The 14,711-nt window shown below is 40.4% G+C and overlaps 1 protein-coding gene across 4 annotated transcripts in view; it reads left to right on the forward strand.

The window, feature by feature from the left end:
* ARHGAP24 (Rho GTPase activating protein 24) overlaps positions 1-14,493 on the forward strand; it is a 332,868-nt gene extending 318,375 nt beyond the window's left edge. For 2 of the 4 annotated variants that reach the window (XM_012647248.1, XM_012647251.1), the window contains 3 exons: positions 450-571; positions 7,029-8,106; positions 12,300-14,493. In XM_012647248.1, the coding sequence (XP_012502702.1) occupies positions 450-571; positions 7,029-8,106; positions 12,300-12,543 (1,444 nt within the window). In that variant the 3' untranslated portion in view covers positions 12,544-14,493. The remainder of the gene's footprint in view (positions 1-449; positions 572-7,028; positions 8,107-12,299) is intronic. The other 2 variants (XM_012647250.1, XM_012647249.1) reach the window with 1 other exon arrangement.
* Positions 14,494-14,711: the final 218 nt, after the last annotated feature.

Below are 14,711 nucleotides of genomic sequence, written 5' to 3' on the forward strand. Positions count from 1 at the left end.
GTGCCGTGGCGTCAGCCTAGCTCACAGAAACCTCAAACTCCTGGGCTCAAGCGATCCTCCTGCCTCAGCCTCCCAAGTAGCTGGGACTATAGGCATGCGCCACCATGCCCGGCTAATTTTTTGTATATATTTTTAGTTGTCTGATTAATTTGTTTCTATTTTTAGTAGAGACGGGGTCTCGCTCTTGCTCAGGCTGGTGTCGAACTCCTGAGCTCAAACAATCTGCCCGCCTCGGCCTCCCAGAGAGCTCGGATTACAGGCGTGAGATCCTCCATAATTTACAATATATTTTTTCCACATTTGAGTGAGAGATGTTTGACTGTCCAAATAATTTTGTCTCCATAATCATCTTTGAACATACTCCGATTCATAAATTCCCCAGTGATCAATTTTCTACCACTGACTAATTTGACCCTATAGTGTTTTGATCATATGCTTACACCCAACAGGTTCTTGGATGAAGTACAGTCGTATTCTGGAGTTAACAAAATGAGTGTGCAGAACTTGGCAACTGTCTTTGGTCCTAATATCCTGAGACCCAAAGTGGAAGATCCTTTGACTATCATGGAGGGTAAGTAAATGATTATCTTACACCCTCATCAAAAGAAGAATCAACTCTCTCTAGGTTGGCCAGAATTTATTCTCCTCTGAGAAAATGAAGGAAATAAGTGATTTCATGGCAATTATGTTTAGTAACTCAAGTTCTTTAAATGTAAAACCTCTTTGAGAGTCATGCAATTTTTTTAGCTTACTAAACATAAAATTTCCTAAATGCCCCCCCCAGTAGCATTACAAGAATAAATGGAACTTCCATAAATCATCTGTACAGTATTGTGCAAGAACTGAAAAAAATCTGGTTCCCTTTCTGAGTCCAGTGCAATTTTTAGAAAATTCAAATGTTATTAAAATAATAAATAAATAATACGTAAGTTAATATGTATTCATTAATTTTGGTTTTATATGACCGATTTCAAGAGGTAAGGGAATTCAGTCCTTTATGAGGTAAGAAGGTTATCGTCGGCCAGGCGCGGTGGCTCAGGCCTGTAATCCTAGCTCCTGGGAGGCCGAGGCGGGCAGATTGTTTGAGCTCAGGAGTTCGAAACCAGCCTGAGCAAGAGGGAGACCCCATCTCTACTAAAATTAGAAAGAAATTAATTGGACAACTAAAAATATATAGAAAAAATTAGCCGGGCATGGTGGCGCATGCCTGTAGTCCCAGCTACTTGGGAGGCTGAGGCAGGAGGATCGCTTGAGTCCAGGAGTTTGAGGTTGCTGTGAGCTAGGATGACGCCACGGCACTCTAGCCCGGGCAAAAGAGTGAGACTCTGTCTCAAAAAAAAAAAAGAAGGTTATCGTCTTGTTCCAGTCAGGCCACTGTAACAGAATACCATAGACCGGGTAACTCATGAACAACAGAAATTTATTTCTCACAGTTCTGGAGCTAGGAAGTCCAAGATCACGGTGCCAGTAGGTACAATATCTGATGTAGGCTCATTTTCTGGTTCATAGACATCTGTTTTCTCACCGTGTCCTCGCAGGGCAGAGGAGTGAAGAAGCTCTCTGAGATCTCTTTTATAAGGACACTAATCTCATTTATGAGGGCTCCACCTTCATGACCTAATTACTTCCCAAAGGCTCCACTTCCTAATGCCATCACACTTGCGGGTAGGATTTCAACATATGAACTTGGGGAGGACCCAAATATTTAGCAGTAAGAAGGACCATAGTGTACCTGAGTGAAAATTTTGGTAAGGTCAGCGATACCAGAGCATATAGGAAGGATTGGTGGAAGAATGGCTGGAAAGATCTCCCAATATTTTCAAGGCCTTATAAGCCACTCTACATTCAGGAATCTTTGATGATTATTGAGCAAGAGAATGTTGAGCTAGGATTTTTATTTCTGAATAGTAACTCTGCCGGCTCTAGGGATTGGCTGTGGGAAGACGGAAGGAAGGCATTGACTCTCCACTTACCTCGAGGTCTGAGATTGAATTTGTATTTGTGCTCATACCTCCTAGTCTTTTGCCCCACATTTTATATATAAATATTATAATTCAATCAGATATACTCTGAGGCTGAATTAACCCCTGAGATGCAATAGGTGTGTGGAACATTAGCCTGATCTAAGAGTAAGCTCAATCCATGTGTAATGGTTTTGTCCCTGATCATGTGCTTTCATTATAGTTTCAGCAGCAGGCTGGAGTAAAGGTTGGCTGCACAGGTTGGCTAAGAAATATTAAATATTTACTAACCCACAATATTTATCTTTACCTTCTTTTCTCATTTTGGTAGATGTCCAAATGAATTAAACTCATTACTCTTGGCTACTTACATGCTACTTGCAGTCAACTGACCTGAATTCTATTGAAAACATGCAGACTGCTTTGTTTTTTATCCTCTTTCTTTTAAAATTCTCTCTTGCTTTAAAAATTCTCTATACATTCCTTACCATTATTTTCCTTGCTACTATTCAAATATTGAGTTAGCCATTCATGATAGCCTGTTATATATTCATATCTATAGCTATATGATAGATATGTGTTTTGAAGAAAACCCTATGAAGACTGTTTTCAGTATTATTTTAAATTACTGCCCAACAATATTTCATTCTGCTCCTGTCATGATGAAGGAACAGAAACTAGATTTACCCTCCCAAATCAAACAACTAGAAAACCATAAAAAATGTATGAAACAGCAGTTTTTACACATTGGACTACAGGCAATATATGACCATGATTGCTAAGAAAGGAAAATGAATTAAAAGAACCCAGTGATTGCCCCAGATTACTGCTGGAAGGCAGTTTCCACACTGCATCACAGGCAAGAGAAATGCAAACAGAGCTCAGGTCTTACTGAGCTGAAAAGAGTAAGATTAGACAATGAGAAGGCCAAGGGGGCTAGAATTTGGAGGAGTAGGAAGCAGAGAAGAGAGAACTAGACATAGAGAGTTCAGAGATCTACAGAGAGTAGATGAGAATTGGTTTCTGTTTGCATGAGAGGACACTACACAAAACTATTATCTAGACTAGCCCAAAAAATTTTAAAGGGAAAAATAAAGTTGAATGTATACAATTTGATTTCAAGACAATATAAAGACACAAATAATCAAGATAGTGTGGTATTGGTATAAAGACAGACATATAGATCAATGTAATACAACAAAGAGTCCACAAATAGACCCACATATGTAGTCATTTGATTTTTGACAAATATCCCTTTTCAATGGGAAAGGGATAGTCATTTTATCAAATCATGCTGGAGCAATTGCATATCCCCAAAAAACAAACTAACTAACCTCAAACGTTATTCCCCCCAACACACACATACAAACTTGGAATAGATCTTAGACCTAAATGTAAAAGTACAAAACATATAGAAGAAAACACAGAAGAATTCTTATGACTGAGTTGCTCAAAGACAATACACAAAAGGCTTTAACTATTAAAATATTTTTAAAATTTTGATAAGTTGGACTTCATCAAAATTGAAACTTTTGTTCTTCAAAAGATATTCTCAAGAAAACAGAAAGATAAGCCACAGGCATGAGGAATGTATTTGCAAATCACATATCTGATCAAAGAACATGTTTAGAGAATATATAAAGACTCATGCAACATCGCACAGTCAATGCAATGAAAAGCTGGCAAAAGATTTGACATAGGCATGTCATCAAAGAAAATAGACAAATAGCAAATAACATATGGAAAGATGTTCACCATCTTTAGTCATTAGGAAAAAAGAAAATTTAAACCATAATGAGATACCACTACACATCCCCCATAAATTATAAAATTAGGACTGAAAATACACCAAGTTTGGCTGGTAGAAATACAAAATGTTAGAGCCATTTCACCAAAGAATTCGGCAGGTTATTATAAACTTAAATATACACTAATCCTAAGACCCAGCAGAGCAATGTGCTAAATATTTACTCAAGAAGAAAGAAAACATGTTCTTACAGTCAAATGTGCATATCAACTTTACTCATAATAGCCCCAAACTGAAAACAGACCAATTCCCCATCAACTAGTGAATAGATGAACGAATACGGAACATCTATAGAATGGAATACTGCTGAACCATAGAAAGACTGAACTACTGATACATGTAACAACATGGGTAAATATCAAAAGTATTATGCTGAGTGAAAAATACCTAGTCATGAAAGGCTACACCCTGAATACTTCCATTTATATGAAATTCTAGAAAAGGCAAAACTATAGATATAGAAAGCACATCAGCGGATGCCATGGGCCAGAGGTGGGTGCAGGGGATTGACTCCAAAGGGGCACAAGGGAGCTTTTCTAGGTTATGATTAGGGAAAGTTCCAGGACTGTATACATTTGTCAGAACTCATCAGATATTTTGCATATATCTCTGGACATGCAAAATGACACATATACAGGGTTATTCATTGCAAAAAGTCCAAATTGAAGTTATATTGCATAGAACACTGCTCATTTACATATATTTTTACATGTAAATATTATATTTTAAAGTGCCTAGGTATCTTTGAAGAAAAAATGAATTCTTAGCCAATGCTTATGAAGAGAAGTGCTTATAATATGGTATTTAGATTCCACCTGTGTGATTTTGTATGAGCCAGGGAGGAATTGCTGGAGCATGCAGCACGATGAGGCTCTAGAATCTGCCTGCACTCTTCGGAACGGGCTGGTGATTATAACCACTCTGTCTTCATTATTTGGGCTTAATGTTCCTCACTGGCACTCTAAGGAACAGAATGACGGAGAGGAGGGAATAAAAAAGAAAAAAAATGGTAATGCCCATAGTGACACACACATCATCGTTACTACCAAGCCAGTCTGTCCTAAATGGCTATAAAAATTCAAAGAAAGTCCCTTTACAAGGGATTATTGCCATTTATTACGCCAGAAAGTAAATGAGATCAAAGCCTCCCGAGATACCATGGAGAGAGTTCTAATCTCTGGAGCCCTGACGCTCACTCTGTAATTGCGGCAGGTACACTTTGGCGTGACTGTTCACAAACTCATCATGGAGACCTTGGGGATGTCACTCTTCATTAATTAAATGCCCCACACAGTTCATAGCTATGATGGGAAGCAGCGATGCTTCAAATGTTAACAGTCCAGTGATGGGAACAAGGTCCGTTTTTGCAGAACACTAGGCAGAATCGTGTACAATGGAAGCTGCAAACCTTTGAAAATGTGTGTCTGTCCTACGGGCAAATAGTAAAATAGCATTAAATGCAGTGTCTTCAAACACAGTACGTGATAGTGACAGTGTTTAAATAGCTGGGTTTAAACCTTTGTCTAGTGAGTACAAGATCTGGGGTGCTTCAGAGTCTGCTTTTCCCCGTATGTGGGCCGGACTTACATTATGCTTTCATGTCTCATAATTTTTGGTGGAAAGCTGGGCATTTTTGATGATATGTGGAAACTGTGGATATCAGATTCTTCCCCCTTCTTATGTTTTTGGTTGTGTCTGTGTTGTTGTTTGTTTGTTTAGTATCTTTCCTAAACTAATTCTATAAAGTCTATATTTTTAGTTGTGTATGGCCATCGAAGTCTCTGTTTGGTTCACCTCATTGTCAACTAGTGATTGGAGATTTCCTGAAATGTCTGGTGCCAATAAGTCTCCGCGTCTTCACCAAGGGGCCTGTGTGCGTAGAGCCAAACCGTCCCCACTCATCCAGGCAGTTTACAGCTCTGCCTTCACCTTCAGCTTCTGCTTGTGCAGAGTCCTGAGCTTAGCAGAGGCGAGAGCTCAGGGACTTCTCAGTTCTGTCCTGAGCACACGCGCAGCCCTGAGCACGCACACAGCCCTAAATGTGCACGTGGTCTTCTAGATTCCCAGGACTGTATCAGAGCATCTCAAAACCCCCTATGGAAATCTCACCCCCCAGATTTTCCTTTTAAGTCTTTGGTTAGCCTATTGTTTGTCCCAGCTGTAATGACGTTTCAGGCAGTAATGACATAAATACAAGTGCTGCTCATTGTTTGTAACAAGTACCCCTGGGAAAAAAACTGTTTGCACCGGGCAAGCTCCTACTCAGATTAAATAAAGACAAGCCTCATAAGTGGGGTCTTCCAGGGAACCACCAAACAAGTGAAATAATGGCAATTCTTTAGAAAATGAGTTTTGAAGGGGTTCCAACCCTGCTCTGCCGTTTCAGTGGCTGTCAGACTGCTGGTTTTCGCTTGATTGTGAGCTGCTGGTCGTCAATGTTACTGCAAAGTGGGAAGAAAAGGACGAGAATAGGGCAGGTTAATACACCACAGAGTTTATTGCTCTTACTGAGATTTAGCCATTTTTCTTGAATACATATTCTCCAGATTGCTTCAAGCCATTAGCTAGTTTCCAGAGTTCTAAAAAAGTTGATTCTGAAAATTCTTGCTGGTTGCTTTTATGGTGACAAGGATTTTTGGAGGTCCTCACTCCACCATTCTGGCTAATGTCACTTAAAATGCCCTGTAGCTTTTGAGTGGTGAGTAAAAGTCATATGCAACTTCTTTGTCTTGCAACATTAGAAAGACCATACACAGATTGTATAGAGTTCTTTTTAAAGATATCACTAAAGTGTCCTGATGGTTTGAGACTATTGTCAGATGAGAGGTTACGGTGACCTCCTCCTAAGAAAGATTTCTCATAATTATTTGTCAAACTTATAATAAATGTTATATAATTATTGAGAGCCTGGTCTTGGAACCAGATAACTGTGGGCTTGCCCCGAGTCTGGTCCTTCATAGCTTTGTGGCCTTAGTCAAGTTACTTTACCTTTACAGCACAGTGATAATAACGGTATATAGTCATAGATTTCTTCCAAAATCCAACTCAACTGCAAAAGCAAAGTGCTCGAAACAGTTCATGGCATAGAATAAATATTCAAGAAATTTTAGCTTCTATTGCTATTATCATTAAGAATATAGTTTGGCAATACTAAGAATAATGACGAATGGTCGGCTAAATATGTTTCTTTAAGAGTCATATTCTAGGAAATAAACCAAAATTGTCTCACTCACCCTACTTTGCTGTCTGTGCAATTCTAGGCACTGTGGTGGTCCAGCAGCTGATGTCAGTGATGATTAGCAAACATGATCGCCTCTTCCCCAAAGACGCAGAACTACAGAGCAAGCCCCAAGACGGCGTGAGCAACAACAACAATGAAATTCAGAAGAAAGCCACCGTGGGTCAGTTACAGAACAAGGAGAACAACAATACCAAGGACAGCCCTGGGAGGCGGTGCTCTTGGGATAAGTCCGAGTCACCTCAGAGAAGCAGCGTGGACAACGGGTCACCCACAGCTCTGTCAAGCAGCAAAACCAACAGCCCGAGGAGCAGTGTTCACAAGCCAGATGTCTCCAGGAGCCCCCCTCTCATGGTCAAAAAGAACCCAGCCTTCAGCAAGGGCAGTGGGATAGTCACCAACGGCTCCTTCAGCAGCAGTAATGCGGAAGGTTTCGAGAAAACCCAGACCACCCCCAACGGGAGCTTGCAGGCCAGAAGGACCTCTTCGCTGAAGGGGTCTGGCACCAAGATGGGCACCCACAGCGTGCAGAATGGGACGATGCGTGTGGGTGTCTTGAACAGCGACACCCTCGGGAACCCTGTGAACGGTCGAAGCTTGAGCTGGCTGCCGAACGGCTACGTGACCCTGCGGGACAACAGGCAGAAAGAGCAGTGCGGAGAGTCGGGCCAGCACAACAGACTTTCCACCTACGACAACGTCCATCAGCAGTTCTCCACGATGAACCTCGACGACAAGCAGAGCGTGGACAGCGCCACCTGGTCCACTTCCTCCTGCGAAATCTCCCTCCCCGAGAACTCCAACTCCTGCCGCTCTTCCACCACCACCTGCCCGGAGCAGGACTTTTATGGTGGGAACTTTGAGGACCCCATTTTGGATGGGCCCCCGCAGGACGACCTTGCCCACCCCGGGGACTATGAAAGCAAAAGCGACCGCAGGAGTGTGGGAGGTCGGAGCAGTCGCGCCACCAGCAGCAGTGACAACAGCGAGACATTTGTTGGTAACAACACCAGCAACCACAGTGCCCTGCACAGTTTAGTGTCCAGCCTGAAACAGGAAATGACCAAGCAGAAGATAGAGTACGAGTCCAGGATAAAGAGGTGAGGAGAATCTGGAGGTCGTCACTGCCGGAGAGGGTGCGACAGCCTCCTCCTTCCTGGGACGGGATCACACACAGGGTTAAATGCGCTGGCTCCAAAGTCAGGGAGACCCAAAGTCAAGTCTTTGCTGCACCACTTGGGAGCTGTGGGACTTTGGGGAAGTTAGCTTGATCTCTGGAAGCCTCGGTTTCCTGCCGTGAGAAATTGAAATACTTGTAGTGTCTACCTCAGATGCATGTAAGAAGTCTTTGAGCATCATCCCTGGCAAAGAATAGGTGCTCAATACTGTTATCTTTGATTACTATTAATTATGTGGGTTTGCATTAAAGGGCTGGAAGGACAGGAGCTGTGAGGAGATGAACAGAGCAGAAGGGGCCCGCCAGTTTTCACTGACAAAAAAAGGATGAAATTAGGGCAAAAAAAAAAAGATGTTAGAAGTAAATAGATGTTCCTTTTGGTTCTTTCAATCACTGAATGCTGAGAGAGTATCTCTGTCTGCCAGGCTCCGTTCCACATCCTGAGGATTCCAGTGAGCTCACAGAGGTAACAGGTACCAGGTGACACAGGGCCTGGAGAGGGACATTTTCAGTCTTGACTCTACTCTGAGACAGGACTCCACGGAGGTTTCTGAGAAGAGGGGTAACAGGAAGTGTATTCACATAAACAAGGGAAACTGGAGCCTAAATGGGGAACAAAGAATATGACTTATAAAGAATCAGCCATGCTAAAACCTAACTTTTATCAATTTACATCTTCTCATGAGATGGCCAAGGTAGAAGTAGCCCCTCTAGTGGTCTTGGTCCCAGTTTCGAGGCGTGTGATTTGGGGGCACCTCTTGGTGTGTGGTGTGCTAGCATCCTCAGTAGTCTGTCGTGCTTCGACGTTTGCCACGGCTCCAAACTCCACGGTTTCTTTTCTTTATATATAAAGTTGGCTTTAATTTATCTTGGTATTTTCCTATCCATTTATCAGTTATCGAGCCAAAAGATAACGCATTTTCAGAAGCTATGACAAAGTAAATATAAACAAAAACACTATTTAGAAATGACATTGAGAACTTACTTCCTTGGAAAGTATTTTTAGTAAGTTTCACTGAACGGAAACATGGTTTCCCTGATGCTGAATGACAGGAGGTTGAAATAAGAAAAAAAATCGGGTCATCATCTTAGAAGGTTACTCTTCTTTCAGAATGTAGTTTTTGGAATCAGTAGCTACTGGAATTCTGAATTGCTGCCAATGCATGATGATAAATTGGCCCTTGGCACTGGGAACCTTGTCTCTGGAGGCAAGGACAGCACTTCAGAACTGTAGCAGGAGCAGAAGAAAGTTATCGTTCTCGAGCTGCAGACGTGTGTATTTATTTCTGAGGATATTGGTGTCGCATGTATGCCCTGAGATCTATGGTTTGTTTCAAAAAGACTTCAATAAAATAAAAAAACTTTGCAATGGAGTATCATCTCAGTGGGCCATTTCACTAGCATTGCTACCTTCCTGAGAGGCCAAGGGAGGTCTGCAGTGGGGCTAGGCTACGGGCTGCCACTGGCCAAGCCACGGAAATAGAAAAGATTAACGGTCCTAGCTAATTTTCGATCATTCCTGTTAGAGTTATACATTTTTCTTTACACTTCTTTTTAACTCTACCCCACAAGTATGAAGAATGGATGGATGGATGGATAGATAGATAACAGAATATTTTACTGTGTTTAATTATCAATCAACGAGAGATATGTTTTTTAGTTTGTAAACGTGAGTTTGGCATTCTTTTTTCCCTCTCCAAATTGGTTTCTAACTTTATTTTCTTAGAAAATTTGTATTGTAGTCAGAGAAGTTCGTTTGTATAGTATCAATTATTTGGTCTGTTAAAACTATTATCTTTTTATTGGGTTGGAATTCTATATATGACCAGTAGATAAATCTGTTAATCAAGCTGTTCAAATCTTCTACATTTCTCCTAATTTTTATCAGATTGGTCTACAATTTAAAAAAAAATATCCTAAAATATCCTAACATTATTCTGGGCTTATCAATATCTCTTTATAATTACGTTATTTTTGTATTGAATAATTTGAGGTTTTGCCTCAAAGTATAGAATTGTTTCTATCTCTCTGAATTGACCTTTTTATTAATAAATAATGTCATCTTAATTATAATAATGCTTTTTACCTGAAAGTCTATTTTTTCTGATACTAATATTGCTATACTATCTTTCTTTTGATTATTAAATTCCTAATATATCTTTTCTATTCTTTAACCTTTAAACTTTGTTTCATTATTTGATATGAAGACATGTCTTTTTCAATTCTGGAATATTTTTATGCATCACCTTTTTTCCTATTTCATCTTCCTCACTTTCTCAATTTTCTCTTTCTAGAATCCTTATTAAGGTATGTTGGACCTTCTTAATCTGTCCTCTATCTCTGCTAACTTCTCTTTTTCACATTAAATTTCTATCATTATCATTTTGTGAGGCTTTCTGGGTAATTTTTCTCAGACCTGTTTTGTGGTTTATTAATTCTCTCTTCTGCGGATTCAATCCTGCCACTTCCCCAAGCCCATGACTGCAGGTTTCGTAGTCCCGTTTTTGAAAGGACTGTTGCTGTTTCGATGCCTCAGTTGAATGACCTGTAGCTCTCTGCCTCTCTTACCCTGGAGGCCTCATCTTCTGTCCCATGTGGAAAAGGAAGACCTAGACCCAGCCTCTGGGGCATCTGTCCACCCATGTGTGCTGCTTCTGACTGTTACATATTTGAGTTTCTTCCTTGGTTCTGATACCTGAAGCTGTTTTATTTTATTCATATTAACCTTGATTAAGTACTTTTAAAATATATTTCTTATACCTTTTCCAGCATTTTTATGTGATTGTATTAGGGGGGATTCCTTCTGTATTCAACTCAGTCCTTCAGATTCCTGGAAGTTTCATGCAAGTGCCTGATACATACAAATGTATCAGTATATTGTTTCGTAAGGGTTTTCTTTCTTAGTATTTAAGCTTCAGTTTCTTCCAACATTTTTGGTTCTAAACTGGTTTTAGAAGGCAAAGAGGATATATTGTGAATAATTCTAGGTGGCAACCAGATTCCTACATAAAAATGTGATTCTGTGTTTAAAATAGCCTTCTAAACTGTGTAGGAATGCAGAATATAAAGGTCTAGTTGCTTACGAAGGGAGGTTATATTCATTTTTAAGTATTCTTATTATCTGGGTGAAATATCAACATAGGGGTCTCATTTTTCAAAACAGAAAAATAATCGAGATTTTTAATTTTAAAATAATTGTGGGAACAATCAAATTTCTGAGAGCTAGACACATTTAGCCTTTCAAATTTAAGTGGTATGGTAAACCTGAATGAGCCCCATGGGACTTTAGGTCAGAATAGAAGAAATTAAAAAGCCAGCCATTACCAAGATACATGTTATAATAAACAAGTATTTAACGCTCATTTTTTAAACAATATTTGTGTATGTTTTGGATTTTCGTGGTCATGAGAAAACATGCTCTCTGTTTTTAAAGAGGTTACCTACAACTCTACAATTATCCAAAAGAATATAGCTATCAATTTATAGCAATATAAAGTACCTATATCCTAAGATAGATTAACAACTTGGGAAGTGGTGAGAGTTGGGGACAGCAGCCTACTTGGATGGGCTCTGTTTTTGCAAAATACCAAGTGGCATGCTTGTTTAACACAGGTAGTCTTTACCCCTGCTGCCAGTGTTAGCTGCCTACTTCTGCTGCCCTTTTATACGATGGGACTCTATCTGCTACAGAAAAGCCCATTCTTAACAGTGGACTTAATCCAACAATGTCATTTTTCTAGCAGTATTTTCCTTTGACAGAAAGCAAATGTGATGGCCCTGTCTTTCTTCTAACTTTATCAGACTTTTCCCCTTTCATTCAGTAAAGTCAAGTTTACATTTAATGTTAAGGAAGCTTTCTGGCTTGAGCTGCCTCCTGCTTCTTTTCTGTGCTGACGTTCATTCATTCACTGTTAAATGACGACTCAGTGCTTGGGGCCTAATTACTAAAATGGTTGTAATTACAGCTTTTAAATCATCCGACCTTGCTTTACTGATTTAAAAGGGCTTTCCTCCAAGTTTCCAAGCACTGTAGAGAGTTTAGAAAATATTTGTACTCTGCGTTTCAAACGAATAAAATCACTTTATCTCTTACTCCCTCCCCCCCATCCTTTGTAGCTTAGAACAACGAAACTTGACTTTGGAAACAGAAATGATGAGTCTCCACGATGAACTAGATCAAGAGAGGAAAAAGTTTACAATGATAGAAATCAAAATGCGAAATGCCGAGCGAGCAAAAGAAGACGCTGAGAAAAGAAATGACATGCTACAGAAGGAAATGGAGCAGTTTTTTTCCACGTTTGGGGAGCTGACAGTGGAACCCCGGAGAACCGAGCGAGGAAACACGATATGGATCCAGTGAGCCTGCGTCCCCACTGTCTCCTGGCTCTGGGAAGAACTCCGGGGGTTCTGGGGGGATAGTATGTGGGATCAGGTGGCTGGTCACCTGGCTGTACAGAGCTCTGACTGGTGAAGGAATATCATTTCCAGACGTTAACCATCCGTATCCGCGATGTGTACCAAAGTTATATCATGCCTCATGATGCTACTGTCAAGTGTTACAACTGGATGTGTGTATATAGAGTAGTTTTTAAACCGTAAACTAAAAATGAGAAGCATATCGCAAGAATTATTTTATTGCAAGTCTTGTATTTAAAATGTTAAATCGATACGTTGTTGCAATTTAGCTTGCTTTCAAGCTTCACCTCTTGCACTTAACATGAGCTATTTTTGGCATTGTGTTATCATCAGCTTATTTTATAGATCAATATTTTTATTTCCCTTTTTGCTGAAGAATTGAAGATAAGCAGAAATATAAATATATATATATAAATATATATAAGATGAGTTATTAAAATCAAAAGAAAAATACTTTGTGGCTGTGCTATTTGTGCCAATAGACCTTGCCATGACCAAAAAGAGAGATGTAAATAGTTTTATAAAACACAGTAGCATCACCAGGAACCTCTGACCTGCTCTTTCAGTCCTTGCCTTGGCACTTCTCAGTTTTGCTTTGTGAGACGACTTGACGTAGAAACTTGGAAGCTGCGTAAGAAAGCCCCATCCAAGCCCCCTGCCTGCTTTGTCAGATCCCTGGGCGAGTATCTCCTACGCAGGATGCTCCTCGAGGGCAACAATGGTAAAGAATGGCATTTTACCAGCCGCGCCTTGAATTACTCTGTTCTTCCGGAATGAATCTCTTTGACGGCTAGATGGTTGTTACAGGAATTCTTCCTGCAGTTTGAAAGTTGGGAAACAACACTTGCTAACCCGTGCCCACATGAGCACCTGTCCGCCCCCTAAAACCTCTCTCTGCCCCCAGCAATTACACGTTGGAACACCAGCAGTGAAATGGCACCACTGTGTCCCTCTCGGTGCAGCTGCTACAGTGTGTGCCAGATGGTGACATTTTTCTCTCACTAAGGCTGCTGCAGCCTGGGGTTCCTTCTGCACTGTAGCTGGCAAAGGTGTTTTGCAGCAAGAGGAGGATGGGGGGGTGCAGTTCGGGAGAACGACCAGGAGGAGAAAGAGAAAAGTTTGGAGGAAACAAACTATTTTGCTTCGAATTTTAACATCATTCTTCCCTGTTGAAAACATAGTCATTCACAATAATTTTAAATCGTGAATGTTTGAAGGTCCAATTTTGACAAATGTGAACATCAGTAATGCTAACTTTTTAGAAAAACCCAGCGCTCTCTGGAGCTAGAGTTTTGGAAGAACAATTCTTCACACTTCAATAAGGCAATGATTTTGGGAAGCCAGGCAAATAAATCTCACAAAAAGTCACAAAAGGCATAATTGGAAATAAAGACCACATACTTGAGTTCATGAAATTTGCGTTGTTTGAAGGTTGTGAGTTTGCGTGTGTTTATTTTCAAGGGGACCATGGTCTTCATTCTTACCAGGGTCCTGCTTTTGTTTCCACCTGCCTGCTGAGCAAGTGTGGTGTGGTCCTTTGGTATCAAGCAGTATCTGTATAGCAATAACTTCTTTATCTTTAGTTCCACTTTCCAATTATTTAACCAGATACTTCCACATGGATATCCTACAGGAAATGCAAACTCAAAATGTGCAAGATTGATCTCAGTAACTCTCCCTCTACACCTTTTCATCTTTTTCCAGCCCCTATCTTAATTAATGAAAACCTCAGACTCACCCAGGAAGCTGGGCGATACAATAGTAATAAAATAAATGTCACGCAGTCAAACTGCTTGGGTTCAAATTGTCTACAATTTTCCAGCTGTTACCGAACCTCCAATGCGTAACTTTTCCCTCTGTGCAATTGGAATAATAAAAATGCTGCTCCCATAGACTCGTTATGTGGTCTTAATGAGAGAGCTTGTGATGGGCTGAGCACAGCAGCTGGTATACAGGAAGGACTCCATAAATGTTAACTCTTATTTTTTCCTACTCTGCCTTCCTCTTCACTCTTAAATTCTCTCGCCAATTAGACTATTCCACCCATCGATGCCTTTTTAATCTGCCTCTTTAATCAGTTTCCCTTCACCTTTTGATGAAAGCATCGTACCC

This window comes from Propithecus coquereli, unplaced genomic scaffold (genome assembly GCF_000956105.1).
Source record: "Propithecus coquereli isolate 6110/MARCELLA unplaced genomic scaffold, Pcoq_1.0 Scaffold26, whole genome shotgun sequence".
Classification (NCBI taxonomy): Eukaryota; Metazoa; Chordata; class Mammalia; order Primates; family Indriidae; genus Propithecus; species Propithecus coquereli.